The sequence below is a fragment of the Dermacentor albipictus genome, chromosome 2, assembly GCF_038994185.2.
Source record: "Dermacentor albipictus isolate Rhodes 1998 colony chromosome 2, USDA_Dalb.pri_finalv2, whole genome shotgun sequence".
NCBI classification, from domain to species: domain Eukaryota; kingdom Metazoa; phylum Arthropoda; class Arachnida; order Ixodida; family Ixodidae; genus Dermacentor; species Dermacentor albipictus.
The window spans coordinates 87,367,253-87,382,486 of record NC_091822.1 but is presented as its reverse complement, the minus strand read 5'-3'; the positions used below and the strand labels follow the sequence as shown (position 1 = coordinate 87,382,486).

At 48.1% G+C, this 15,234-nt stretch overlaps 1 protein-coding gene across 1 annotated transcript in view; it reads left to right on the top strand.

Moving 5' to 3' along the window:
• Window positions 1–14,448, top strand: part of LOC135901001 (monocarboxylate transporter 9-like) — a 58,218-nt gene extending 43,770 nt beyond the window's left edge. The window contains exons 4-5 of the mRNA XM_065430630.1: window positions 10,453–11,550; window positions 14,253–14,448. Coding sequence (XP_065286702.1) covers window positions 10,453–11,550; window positions 14,253–14,434 — 1,280 coding nt within the window. The 3' untranslated portion in view covers window positions 14,435–14,448. The remainder of the gene's footprint in view (window positions 1–10,452; window positions 11,551–14,252) is intronic.
• The last annotated feature ends 786 nt before the right edge of the window (window positions 14,449–15,234 follow it).

The window sequence follows — 15,234 nt, the reverse complement described above, 5'->3', positions numbered from 1 at the left end:
GGCGCACAGCGTACATTCCGACACATGTCCCAAACTGCAAACAATCGTACTACCTAAAGCATACAAGTTATTTCATACCAAGGGCATACTCGACTCACGTATGCAGTATCCACAAGCGAGTTATGCAGCGTACATGCTGTATCCATTCGCCAAATAGTAAAATTGATAACAAGCACAAAGCTACAAGAGACTCAATACATTACTACCATTTAAGGCGTCAAATAAAATCGAATTTGGCCATTTCATATATTGGACACAATATATGGACACATGTGGTACCCGGTAATACCATGAAATACCCATCATGTGGGTAAAGGGGGCGAAAACACAATCGAGAACCTGAAGCGCAAACGATAAAAGCACGGTATGGTGCACTGTAGCGCGAGGGAAGAAAATAGGGCGAGCACTTGACCTCACCTTTTGGGATACCGCACTAGCACTGAATCATTAAAAAATAAAAGCGTGTTTGAACCAGTTCCCTTGTCTGCAACACTCTTGCTAAACGGGAGACTAAAATACCACGATGACGGCTCTATTGCGGAGATCGACAAGGTGCGCACAGACAGAAATTTTGCCGCCTTTCTTCGCATTCTGCAAAATGCTTTCTTGTTAGGATCACGCATAGCCGCCGATCCCGACGCTAGGGACACACAGGCACGATTTCGTCCCTCTAACTTTCGTCCTTATACTGCCCTTAACGCCTTAATTACAGCGTCAGGGAAAAGGCGCCTCACATAACATGACAATGAACTTGAAGAGCTGATCAGTGCCCTCCACTCCGCGCCCTCCAATTGAAAACACTACTGATTTCCAAATTAAACTACACAAACAGATCGCACAACCCAAACTAATCAGAGAACGTCGTTTTCTTGACGGCAAAACCCTGCAACAGTTACATGACAAAGGGCAGCGGCAGCACATTCAGGGCAGCCGCAAACAGACCATAGTGCCATGCGAGTGCGATAACGCAACTATGCCCGGCTTCACGAATAAAGTGGCCGCCTTGGTCACATAACAATTGAAAACACTACTGATTTCCAAATTAAAACCACACAGACATATCGGACAACCCAAACTGATCATAGAATATCGTTTTCTTGACAGCAAAACACTGCAACACTTACATAGCAAAGGGCAGCGGCAGCACATTCAGAACAGCCGCAAACACACCACAGCGCAATGCGAGTGCGGTGACGCGACGGCGCCATGACGACGCGACTATGCCCGGCTCGCCCGGCTGCCCGACATCACGAATCACGTGGCCACCTTGGTCACATGATTTGACGACGGTATCGCCACCTTGCACAAGGTTGGATCGCGTTGATGGGTTGTTGAATATTGCAGAAGCCGCTAAAGAGGCTGACGTGCCGTGGCGTGGCGGTGGCGCCTTGAGCTGTTTTCAAAACGTATTCACCCCTCGTTTTTAAGCTGCCTAGCTTCCAACGTTATCAAAACGTATTCACCCCTCGTTTTTAAGCTATCTTGTTTGGAACGTCTTTGATGCGTCGATTTTGGTCAAAAATCCGTTTCAGACGTTGAATCCCTTAATACGACGTTTTCAAGACTTTGTGTGCTACCTGGGTATTGCTTTCGCAATCTTCCAGGCTTAACCAAGCTAAGCCTTCAGCCAATTTTTTTAGAGCAAAGGCTAGTATGGCCGCTTTCCGCCGGTCGCGTGCGCTGGTACACGCCGTGCTCGCCCTGCTGCCTATGTGGCATGCCTCATTGCCTAGGCTGCCGCGTAGCTGGTACGTTCTAATTGCCAGGAGACCAAAGAGCCTCTACTGACGCCCATACAAAGAACCCACAAGTGAGTGAACAGGACGTGCGACATTATTGGCAGAAGAAAAGCAGTGCACCTTCTCGTACAAGAGCAGAAATAAAAATTGCAATTTGCAAGCTGAGAAGCTCACTTAAGTCGTCGCACATGGCGGTCTGGTGAAGAGCGACAATCAGCAGCGCAGGCAAATTGGACAGTGCCCCACCTGTTTGCATCGACAGTCGCCGTAACTTGCATTGCGACGCAACCAGATCACGCAGGAATCTGCTGCCGCAGCCAGCAAAGCGACATGGACTACCCGGCATTTTAGCGTTATCTCCTTTCCAACCTGCACGTTTCTTTTTGTTTTTTCGCGTGCCGCTAATGTGTAACTCGCACTTGGTGCCTCAAATTCTCAATATGGGCATAGTCGGTTTTGTGGGCGTCACCATTTTGAAGCCACTTTTGCAGGAGCCTTTCCACCCATGTGGCTATCAATTTCATACACTTCGGATTATGCAATCACGTATGCTGATTTCCGTTCACGCCACATCATGTGTGATGAAGGCCCACAAGCATAATTTGCCCTACTGCTGTAACATGAAAGGTCGAATGGAGAGCACCAATTACGGTGTGTGTAAATTGGGAGTCATTGTTGCTGTGTGGACTGCAGGAGCAGATGGTTACCCCGCGAGACTGTCGCCCAATGCAGTTCACCAGATCGTCACATCCAAGAAACATAACACGGCAACCATGATCAAATGAGACTCGGCATTCAATCACCGCATAAGGTTCAGACAATACACCGTACATTGGCTAAAAACCACATGACAACAGTGAGCATTCACGCATTATAGGTCTCTTACAGAAAATTCAGCTATCCGACTTCAGGCACAGTGCTTGCCTTCGTCGCACATGGCAGTCTAGTAAGGAGTGACAACCAGCAGCACAAGCAGATTGGACAGTGCCCCACCTGTTCGCATCGACAGTCGCAGTAAGTTGCACTGCAAATCAATTGGGTGATGCCCGCATCTGCTGCCATACACAATACACCGTACATTGGCTAAGATCCACACGACAACAGTGAGCATTCACACACTATAGGCCTCTAGCAGAACATTCAGCTATCCGACTTCAGGCACAGGGCTTGCCTTCGTCGCACATGGCAGTCTAGTGACGTGTAACAACCTGCGGCGCAAGCAGATTGGACAGTGTCCCACCTGCTTGCATCGACAGTCGCTGTAAATTGCATTGCAAAGCTATTGGGTTACGCAAGCATCTGCTGCCGCAGCCAACATAGCGACATGAAGTACCCGGCATTTCAGCGTTACCTCCTTTCTAACCTGCACATTTTTTTTGTTCTTTCGCGTGCCGCTAATGTGTAACTGACACTTGGTGCCCCACATTCTCCAAGTATGGGCATGGGCGGTTTTGTGGGCATAACCATTTTGCAGCCACCTTTGCAGGCCTTTCCACCCATGTGGAAATCAACTTCATACACTTCGGACAATGTAATCACGTATGATAGTGTCGGTTGACGCCAAATCAAAGCAAACTTCATCTTCAAAGTGTTTTTAAATTACGAAACACGTATCTTATTTGTTCCTAATAATTATAGGTCGATAACATCATACCCCTCTGGTTTTCTTCATTAGATCTGAAGAAAAAAAGTAATGCAGCGCATGCCACAATACCTTACCGCAAGGCACGCTGGGCGTCGCACGAGCCGCATCGTCGTAATCTTAATCGTGGGAAATAGCACTCTGAAAGTCGCCTTGCTACGAGTTCGACTGCAGCGATTTCATTCTTGCTCCAGTCGCAGCATGCGAAGGAGCCTTTAGTGCTTTACATCGTGTCTGAACTTCGGTGAAAGGAAGAGAATTATTCAAGTCTCATAACTGTTCCAGTATAGTTACAATCACGGCGGATTCAAATAAGGTCATATTTACTTCTTTAACTGCATACGTAAGGAGTGCGAAGAAATGAAGCAAACTCTCCCCCACCACGGCTTACGGCAGCCGCTAACACTAAATGCTGCGGTTTTGAATAATATAAGCAGATATGGAAGGACGAACTGCTAAGGTAACGTTTTGTTCATTCTCAGAGAGCGTTAGTTGTGCTTAATGTTTTCAATGATATATCTGGTAAGTGAGGACGCTGCCATGTTAACAAAAATAACTTGCTCAATGTAGTCCCGGCATCGATGCATTACTGATAATGTTTTAGCGGTTGCTTCTCTCCCCTAATATTCATCTGGGGAAGGCACTAAAGTATTTGCGTCGTTACTACGATGGGCAAGTGCTAGCTATTGAACTCCACACGACTCGTGTCACCGCTATGCGGTAATGATTTGGCAAAGTCGGACAAGTCTCTTTAAATTTTTTACGATAATAACACGCTATACTAGCACACAAATTAAATGTTTCGCTAGATTTGGACAACTTATTTGTGAGACCAGCTAGGTTTATAGATGTCAAGCTAAAATATAATATTCAATCTCCAACCAGTACCGCCCCATGTTCCATCACTATCTGAGGTCATGCTATTGAAGCCAGTGCCTATCCTAGCGTATCGCCGCGTAATCCAGTGTGGACAGCTTCTACTGGGAGCGCACTGCTGTTTCGCCCGTGAGCTGCCAGTGCTCTCAGTAACCGCAGTGCACTGGCAGACACGGAAACACGCATTCTCAGTATGGACCAGTGTGCTTTAAGGCACTGTATACACTGTTGTTTCCAATGAACAAGGTAATGTTGCACAGAAAAATTGTACTTGCTTGACGATTACGACCAGGTTCTATCTATTCAGTGAGCACGTAGTACTTCGTCAAAGCTGGATCTTCACTTTTAGTAAAAAACACTTTTATGAATCTTGAGTGGCCATGACCTTACGAGCTACATTATTCTCCTTTTCATACAAGTAATACCGCGGTGTCTTGGAAGCCACTGAAGCACTAACATGTTGCCAGCGTTACGTGCCAAGGGGTGTAGGTACCTTATGTGACGGACCAAAATACAACTGCTTGATCGTGTACTTTTGATGCAAAGGCATTGCAAAGCTGCTTTTGGGTCTGCGAAAATTGTGCATTGTTGGTCAAGTGGCCATAGTCTGTATTTCATTGTCTCTTTCATCGCATCATACTCGCCTGATGCTGATCGTTTCACTCTCTCTAAAAGGCATGAAAATGTATGCCATGTGGAAGAAAAAAAGGAAACCGCAGGAATAGCTAGCCATGCTACGTAAACGAGCCACGCTCTGTAACATAGACATTTGGTTGGCACTCATACCGGATTCTGTAGTCTCTTTGCTTGTACCCCTCATGAGCGGCGCTTTTAAAGATGAATATTTACCAACCTGCCATATGTGCAATCCAAATAACTTTGATTGCCATTTTGCTTTTTCAACTACCTCAGTTTTTATGCTTATGCTTAAAAGCACTCACTCAACATTGACTCCTATACTTAACTTACCCAGTGCAGCGTAGCATAGCAAGCGCCAGTAATATAAAAGTCGTTGCGCGCGCTTTCCTCAAGGTTAGCGAGAGATTCTCCGTCGTGCGCATATTTGCTAAAGTACATTATCGTGCTGAACCACGTGTTCAAATTTCAGTTTTATTGTTTTCTTAAAATTTGGCATTGGGAGGCACGCGAAGACCACCTACACCAATAAGCTATGTGGCCAGGGGGACTCAAAGTGAGATGATACTTATCGCTCTCAGGAGCCCGATTAACTAAAATTGAGTAATTAACTTTTTGTTGACTGCTAAGTGGGTATATTGGTATTGAAAAGTTAGAGGCAGTCGTGTTTCTACACAGTATCAGTGGGAAGAATCCTTCTAGCGTATCTCTGCTCCGAGATATGCAAGTTCCAGCGTTAATTGTCGTTCGCATGATTACGCATCCAAGAGGAATAGGATCGGCGCAAGGCTGCTACCCGATGTGACGCGGCTGTTGCGTGCGGCGTTTAGTCTGAAAATGGGGCGGAGGCTTTGGCAAAGATGATAACTGCTCCCCTTGCCCTCTTTGTTGGCGAAATAAAAAAATCTAAGAACCCGGAACCGCTGTTGTGACGCGCGACCCCGCAGCTTGTAACCGTGGCGGAAGTTGCCATGCCGAGATAATGGCGCGAGCGAAGAAGCCACAGGGCCGTGCGCGTGCGTAATGTTGGCTAAACGAGTGCGGATGGTCCTTGCTTGGGCTATGCAAATAAAGTGACTGCTGGTTTCCGAATACTGTTAGTTTCATTGAAATCAGGAGCAACAACTGCACCGCACACCGCGCTGTCATACCGTGATATTGCCAACCGAGAAGGGAACAGTTATCATCTTCGCCAATGTATCCGCCCTGTTCTGAAACTAAACGCCCCACGCTACAGTCGCGTCACATCAGAGAGGAACTTTACGCCTCTCCAAACTCTCTTGCATGCGTAATGAAAGCAACGATGATTAAAATTAGGAGTCGGATATCTCGGAAAACGGGCTCACCTGCAGAAATCTCGTATCAATTTCTGCAGGTAAGCCTGTTTTCCGTAACCGCGTGCGTGACCTGGAAAAGAAATACGGCAGCAGCAAAGATACCGTTTACGTAGACGCCGCCCGTTACGAGCGGAGACGCGGTTTCGCGGTCGCAATCACGGACCACAGCGGAACTTGCGTCGCGAGAGCGTCGATACGCACGGAAGAGACACGAGGCGGCCGAGGAAGCGGCGTGGCCCTCGTAGTAGCCACCACGGACGCCGAGGTGACAATAAGCGACTCGCAGGCAGCGATGCGCAACTGCGCTAGCGGCCTCATCTCCCGGGCAGCAGCCCGCATTCTCCAAATTCAAGACGGCAATCTTTGGCGTCAATACGACAGTTTCCTCGTCTGGACCCCCGCCCACACGGACCCTCCACACCCGGGTAATGAGACGGCCCACACCAGGGCTCGAGGATTTACATGCCGAGCCGCGGCATCCGCCGGCATTCCCGACGTCTCGCCCACCGCGGGAGCGATGCGGGAGTGGACGTGAGGGGATCGCATGACCAATTTCAGAGACATCACGCAACACTGCAGATTGAAGAGATGCAAATATCGACCACTGCACCGCCAACCAAACAAGAAACAGGCGGATTGCAGACAAACACTTATCCGAACCTGGCGATTCTTCACCTCCGCTACCCCGACCTTTATTCATCAGACTAGTGTAAAGGTACCTCTAAACTAGCGACAAGAACGCGCGCGACACGCCGCAAGCGGGAGACACACGGTCCGATTCGGTGACCGATCCGGCGTCCGATGCGCCGGTATGGAAGCCGGAATCGAGGTGTTTTGCCGTGCCGAAGCGCCGGATCGGACGTCCGCCGTGCGACAAACCGGGCAGATTTCCATCCTCTGAAGTGTCCGATAACCGCACCGTCGTTTGGCCGCAGCCAATGACAGCACGGCTGGCATTTGACGTTCTCTGACGTTCCCTCCACGGAAGCGGTGCTGGCATGGCCGGTTTCTCACCGTCTTTTTTTTTTCTTGCCTGCTGCAGTTTCTTTCCGACACGAAATAGTTACCAGTTAAGTAAAATTATCTCGGACGTGTGCCTGTTCTGCAAAGCAGCGCCTGGCACACAAGTACTAAGCTACTGCCGAGATCGGGAGCCGCGACGCGATGGCATTTCGCGGGCAGACGGCGCACATCGACCGCCTGAGCGAGGCTGCTCGCTTCGCTTGTACGTTTGACCTTCGCCACGACTGCGTCGAGCAAACTCATTGTTTTTAATTACGGGCGACCTAAGTTTATAGTGTTAATTGTTTTGGCAAAAATAAGCGCTCTTCGACGAGCTCGGGTTGGATCGCAAGCGCCGTCGGCCGCTGCGTCCGCCTAGCTAGGCCTACCGGCCCCATTGCTGGCTGTTAGCGGAGCCGTAAGTGGACAACGCGCCGTCGTGAAGTGTTCCGTCACTCGCAGGGGCATAATTTTATTGACAGTGTTCGCGTAAAGCGAAGCAGTGTTGTGCAGACTTGTTTATATTGCGTTTCTCGACGTGGATATGAAGTCAAGTTGGGGGGGGGGGGGGGCTGGATCTGGGCGGAGCTTACGCGTCGCTCGATCTTTCGAATGCAGGCACCGTGTGCCCCGCATCGTCGTATGCCGCATTTGCCAGAGCATTCAGCGCCGCACGTCGGAACGGACGCCGAATAGTACCGTGTGTCTCCTGCTTAAGCGCCCGCACGGCAGGCACGCGCGGGCAAGTCCACAGTCACGTTTTGCGGCACGCGGCAACGGCCCGTGGAGTCCCGCGTTGTCTCGTTCCATTCGATACTTATCGTGACAACGCGCTCTCCGTTCTGCCCATTTCGTGTTCCATCGGAAATGTCTGCGTTTCTTTGCGTCACTGCCGGCCACGCTCAGGCATGTCGGATACGGACGAGGAGCTACTGGTGACTGTGAACACTGTAGTACTTAATTTTTCGTTACTTGTGCGACGCCGATGTGCCACAAAGCGGGCGAGAAAGTTTTGGGTGCTGTACAGGGACACTGAGGGCCAGGCGCACACTCTGCTTCCCCGCCTTCAACAATTACTCACCTGTCATGCCAAACTGCTGTCCAATAATGTGCCAGCGCTTGGCGCGCAGCTCTTGTCGGACTTTTCATAGACGCATGCATATCCACAAACGGTTTCCAAGAACTCCGCCATTGCGAAGCGACTTCTTCGTCGCCGTCTCGGTGGCGGTGTCAGAAGGCTTAACAAAAACAGCCCCCTTGACTGGAAATGGCCTCTGAGATTTTAAGGCGCGCGTGTAACTGTTCAATCTCAGAGCCCATAGATTAGGATTCTTTGCTTATCCGACAGGTGGCGCCACAACAGCGCAGCTCGTTTATCCATATACCTTGGTATATGGATAAACGAAGGCAATGGATATATGGAAACACAGGAAAAAAACCATAACAGTAAAGGGCAAGAGAAATGCAGCCATAATGAAGCACAGAGCGCTATGGGGATACAATAGGTACGAGGTCCTCCGAGGTAAGTGGAAAGGTGTAATGGTTCCAGGACTTACTTTTGGAAATGCGGTTGTTTGCTATAAATCAGGGGTACAATCAGGACTCGACGGGAACCAAAGGTCAGTGGGTCGCCTCGCATTGGGCGCTCACGGAAAGACTACAAATGAAGCTGTGCAGGGTGATATGGGCTGGACTAGTTTTGAAGTGAGGGAAGCTTGCAGTAAAATTGAGTATGAAGAACGGCTGAGGAATATGGAAGAAAGTAAATGTGCTGGGAGAGTGTTCAGGTATCTCTACAAAAAAAACATTGATTCACAGTGGAGGAAAAGAACTAGGAAGCTTACCAGCAAGTATGCGGCCTGTAGGGTGGACAACACAACAACAAAGGTCAAGCGGAAAGTCAGAGAAGCTGAATTAATCTCATGGGTGGCGGCAATGGAAAAGAAACCTGCCATGAGTAACTACTTAAGAGGAAAAAACGAAATCAGGAAAGAAACCATTTATGATAACTCAAATGGAAACTCATTACTTTTCGAAGCGAGATCAGGATGCCTTAGAACACGCACCCATAAAGCGAGATATAAGAAGGAAGAGGAAGCATGTGTTTGCTGTGGTAAAGCTAGGGAAACTACGGAGCATGTTTTATTAGAATGTGAAGACGTCTACCCAGCGGTCGATTTAGGCACCACTGGCCTCCTTGAAGCCCTTGGGTTCAGAGGGAGCAGTGGTAAAGCAAACATGTCCGCAATAGACAGTATAGTAAGAGGCGACTGGAGGATTGGTGGAAGAAAAGTAGGGAAACGACAAAAGACGGAGACGTACAAAAGCACAGTTCGCAATAGGGGATCAGAAAATTTGGGCGTGGTAGTTCATAGTGTTTTTTTTTCTTTTTTCATTTATTAACCTAGGTAGAATATTAGGCAGTATAGTAGCAAGAGCTTGGTGGCGTAACCCACCGCCCCGTTCCAAAGGGGACGCTAATAACATCCATCCATCCATCGCTTCTTATTGGTGCTCGTCTTGCGGCTGCCGCAAAAAAAATGGGTCTCGCACACATTCGCGGGTTTGCCGCGCATTGCTGCCGCTTTTCGTGAACCTTGCCGCACGCGACTGCACTGCTCGCCGCGCGCGTTCTTGTCGCTAGTGTGGACGTACCTTAAAGCGTGCGGAGCGAAAGCAACGCAGCAGAACATGCTGTGAGAATGCACCTGAAGCGAGCGTCAGGAGGGCCTGACGAACGGGGTAGACATGGCAGTCTCGAACAGAGGGGTGCGTTGGGAGGCGGCCCTGCTCAGCCACGACCTCGCCGATCAACCGTGGAATGTCCGACCCGCCGACGAAGCCGCCCATTTCCAAGGACACGAGGCCAGCACCTAGGCTGAGCAGCAGCGGCTGCGGTGGCGGCGGCGGCAGCAGCAGCAGTCTGAACAGGAGGAAGAAGAATACTAGACCCGTCATCGTCGGTGGTAGCAGAACTGTAATCAGAGTATTAGAAATTATAATAACCTGGCAAATCTACGTTCTCATTTTCGTATTTAAACACATCATTCTATGCCAGTACTACGGGAAACGTTGATGTGAATGCTCCGAAAAAACAGCTCTTTAAATAACATTGCGAAAATATGTATTCTGTATTGCAATTACCTTTCTTTGGGCATTTTTAGAGTGCTATTTCTGATGTGAATAATTAAAACTATGATTATTACCTTGGATTTTGCAGGTACAGGCGCAGGAGCATCTATCATTTCTCTCACCGTGTACACAATGTTGTACTTCGACAAGTACAGAGCAACAGCCACAGCCGCCAAGTACGTCGGCATCGCCGCATCGGGAATAGCTGGACCCCTGTTTTTTTCGGCCGCCGCATCAAATTACGGCTTGGGAGGAAGCCTCCTTATCGGCGCAGCAATAGCTATGAATGCCTTGCCACTAGAGATCTTTCTTCGCATCCCACGTCCTCTCGTATTTAGGTTTCAGTGGTGCAATATGCGGAACATGTCAGGTACTGAACACGAAACCAGAAAGGTTACGAAAGGAAGCTGCAAAGATGTACGCGGAATTCAGAAAGATTCAAACAGTGCCAGACCAGCTCATACTGCGTCACCGGGTGAAGTGAATTTAAGTGCCCTGGCCCGAAATGTAGATCGCAGTGAGGTGTTCTGCGACCGCAAAATCACTAGTGACGGGAAGGCTTTCCAAGCACAACCGCTACTAGGCGCCAAAACCTCTGCTGGCAATAGCCAATCTCGTAAATGTGGATCAATATGTCTTGACCGCGACGGGCGCATTTCATACGGAACATCGGCAGCTACCGTCTTGCAGTTGCCTTCTGAGTCAAGTAAAAGCATCTTGGAACAACTGGCTCTCTTCCGGCGGCTTGCCTTCTACGTACTGCTCGTCGTGTACGTCCTCTGCGACTGGACAATGTCGATGCACACTACGACCATTGTGGACTACGGCTGTGACAAGGGATCTCCCCTCGAGAAGGCAAAGTTAGTGCTCACCTTCAACGCAGCGGGACAGTTCGTCGGAATGACGCTTTTGCCTTTCGCCTCGGACAACGTAGCTCACAGCCGGTGTCCATTGGCTGTTGCCTGCTTCGTCGGATCCGGCGCCTGCTTGGCGTTTATGCCGTCCGTGCAAACCCTATCTGCTTTTATCGCACTGAACCTGGTGCTAGGAGTGTGTCAGGGTTTTCAGACCTGTATCCGAAGCGTATTGGTCAACGACCACTGCGGAGTCGAGCGGCTGCCTACGTTCTTCGGCATGCTTGGACTGACCATGGTGCCGCTGTCGTTCAGCGGGCCAACAATCATAGGTGAGTGGCAGATCACGATGAAAAGGTGCCTAGACTTTTGATATTCCTTAGCTCCTTTACTGCGAACAGCAGCCTCAGCCTCGCCGCCGGACTATATAGCAGCAATGGAGTGCTGTTGCTGAATACGGGTTCGTGAGTTCTACTTAAGGCCGAGGTGGACGCATTTCAATGAGCACTAAATGCAAAAAAAAAATTGGAACGCTGGTGTATTTATGATTGTATTCTTATTTAAAAAAACATCGAGTTAACGTATTTAAACAGTAGCCTGCCACTATGGCGTCCATTATTGTCCCAGGACGGTCTTCGGGACGTTAAGCCTCATGACTCAATCAGAGGTGCTCTGGAAACTTACCTACGCCTGGTGATTCCGTAGTTTTGGCATATGAGGTGTTCTGCGGTGGCCACATTAAAGTTCCGTTATGTGCTATCATCGTTTCAAGTTCAAGTTTCAGTTTCAAGTTCAAGTTTCCTTGTAAGTGACCGCGATCAGGCTGAGTTTAATCGCAAGGGATGCAGAAGTGCTGCTTGTTTTCGTCTGAGTGTTCTTGTCAACGGTTTATGTGTTATGCTAACGGCACTAGACGGCGCTTTCTAATTATTGTTCGCGTACTTCGTGTGTCCTCCGTTCTGGTGTTTGTTCATGCTATCACCACATCCTTTCTTTGTATATTTGAATGTAATACCTTCCCATGATAGATTAAATAGCTTACGCGCTGCATAACTGTCATATATATTATCATATCGAATCCACAATCCAATCAACTTGAATTGCATAGTACAAGCACACGGCGCGCGATGCCGTCTACCGCTTCGCAATTTCAAGAAAATTTCGTTGAGAAAGGTGCATGCAAGCGACTTTTTCTGCGAAAAATAAGTGATATAGCACCACCCTTAACTTTTTGTGTACGCTGTTAACTGCTGAGTTTTGCGTTGTCACTTACTTGTGTGATGTGCAAAGTTTCTTGTAGCGCGAAAAAATAACGTATATATGGGAAGCAAAGCACGAACGTCAGTTTGATTTTCATCTATGACTTACTGTGGTACACGCAGAATTTGTAACGGAGTGAAAGCTCATTAAATGGCGAAATACCCGAAGGTCCAAACTGCATGAGGAAACATTTTCACCGGCGATTACGATACTCCCTAATGACAAATTAAAGCGAAGCTCTATGCAATTTGATTTCGCAACATATTGGCTGACGCGGATAATCTGTCTCATGCAGCATGTTGCAAATGGAGCGGTTTGTGGTGTGACTGCCTCGCTAATCGGGAGATCGCTAGAGGGAGCTTGTAAACACTCACCCTTTCGCCATGCCCTCCTCCTCCCCTTTCCGCCTGATGATTCCCCTGCACCCTACGCCTCCGCTGCCCTCCTCGCGCCCTGTTCGTTATCGCCGTCTTTCATTTCCTTCTGCTCTCAGCGTTTGCTTTCATCGTTCTCTGTGCTCGTTCGCTTGCTTACGAGGTACGACGCCAACGCTCGCCGCAGGAACGGGCGCCTAAGAGCAGCGCTATAAAATTTGCTTATATAACATACGGTGAATCACACAAGGAAGTTGCGCCAGCATTCCAGGTATTGGAAGTGATGCCTCCTTATCAGCGCTGATGATTTCTAATCACCGCTGCCGGTGGTTGAGCAGTTTTGCGTATCGCTCACCATAGTTCACCGCTTCTATTATTTTATGGCATTTTGTGTATTTGAGTTTTGATTTTGCTGTGAGGATTCGTTGTGTGTATATGAGAGCAGCTTTTTCCGCAATACACTTTAATTTAAAGCAGTTTTTGTGTTTTTGTCAGCTAAGCTAGGAATGTCCATAGGTAAAAGAAATTAAACTTCAAAACATTCTTACGAAGCTCAACCGTTGCACTAGCCGCACTATTGAAGGACGTTCAAACGTTCCATTGCCTCAAGAAAGACTCCCAGATGATGATATAATACCAGAGTACCATGCTCTCCGAGCGTGGTGTGCGCTACCAACTCTCCCAACAGCAAGTGCCGTCCTAGCATTCGCACATCTACTGCAAGCGACGGTCTTTCGGCGATATTTCGTGGCCTTATCTTCTCGAAAGCCTCTGATTCTGCGGCGGTGGCGTCGTGATTGGAATATTTGCCGCGATGAATGACAGACAAGGTATAACTTACAACGAGACATAAATGTAGCTGTATCGACGGAAACCGCGGGACATTGGCACCAAAATTCTGCGCATTGCTAGTGACAAAATATGCCCTGCAGAAGGATTTGGCAGTTTCTTCGTCTGCTTCGCTGATATGGGGAGCTGCTCCGCTGGGGTCATTTTTGTATGCCAGTGCAGCAGCTTATTAGTTTCTGCAAATATTCCGAATACCGAATCGGGCCACATGCGCCGTACGCTCGTCCAATGAATCATCAAATTTCTGGAAAATAGAGTGAGCCCGTGACCAATATCTAGCAATTTTTCGACCAATTCTTGTTCATACCATATTTTGCAGCGAAGCTCTATATGACTAGCCGATTCGTCCGTCTGTCTGTCGCTTGTGCGCCGAATACTCCTTAGGGGTGCTTGTCTGGTGCTTGTCTTTGCTTTTGGTGGCAATGTGGTTCTGTTGAAGCTTTCCTAGTGCCATCGATTTGTAAGAACAAGCGCGCGTTTTGTTTTATTGTTTGTGTACTAATTGTTGAATTTCTGTTTTATCAAGTGCAGCAAAAACGTTTGCGATGCAGGTTTCTTCCGCGACACCTTGGGATCGTACGACAACCTCTACCGGATGATGGGAGCATTGCATACTTCCATCGCGCTTCTGCTGTTCGTTCTAGTGTGGCGCGACAAGACGAGGAGAAAATCTTGCGACCTACCTATAGCAGCAATAGGACATGGAATCGAATTAGGTTGTAAAGATAACTGACAAAAAGATTTTGATGTGCACGAAACGTCTGGAGACATTTTCTGGGAAGTCTACAGACTTTCTTGAGACACCCGGTACAATCCAGCCATAATCTTCCTCTTGACTGAAGTCTTCGAGCACTGTACATGCAACCCGCTAAACTTTTTATGTGGAGCACAACAAGTTACTGGAAATAGGTTTAGAAAATTCTGTATCTAGAATATGACTGTTATAGACGTCTCTAGAACAGCGTATAAACTTTTTATACCCAAGAAATGCAAGTGAATAGGAATTAATACCTGTGTACAAGAACTGTGCACGCAACTTACAGACTCTCTAGAATAAATATTTTAAGTATCTCGAGGCAATATCAAACACAATACTTGCAATAACACGCATGCGAGTATAGTACCCGCACTTCAGCGCTGAAATTGGAAGAGTACTTGAATCGGTAACAATAAAGCAGTAGAAAAAGCGCGCGAAGCAAACATGCTCAGGACATTGCAACAAATGAAAACCTATGCGTGTGAGATGAGAAAGAAAGCAGCGCTGAAGGAATAATCAGTTTATGTTGGAGGTTGACTTTATAGTTAAGGCAACGATCCGCACAAATCCGTTATCAGAGTGCGTAAGAGTCTTCTGCTTCTAAAGGGAGCCTATATCGGCACAATCTTCCCTGTTTGTAAAAAAAGGGTATGAAACAAACACACTAAGAATGTAGGTAACAAAAGTGCTCCTCCGGCGAGAACCCAAACCATAACCTAAAGACAAAGCGCGTCAGCTATGCTTTCGTTCCACTAAGATTTGCTTTCATTCACAGA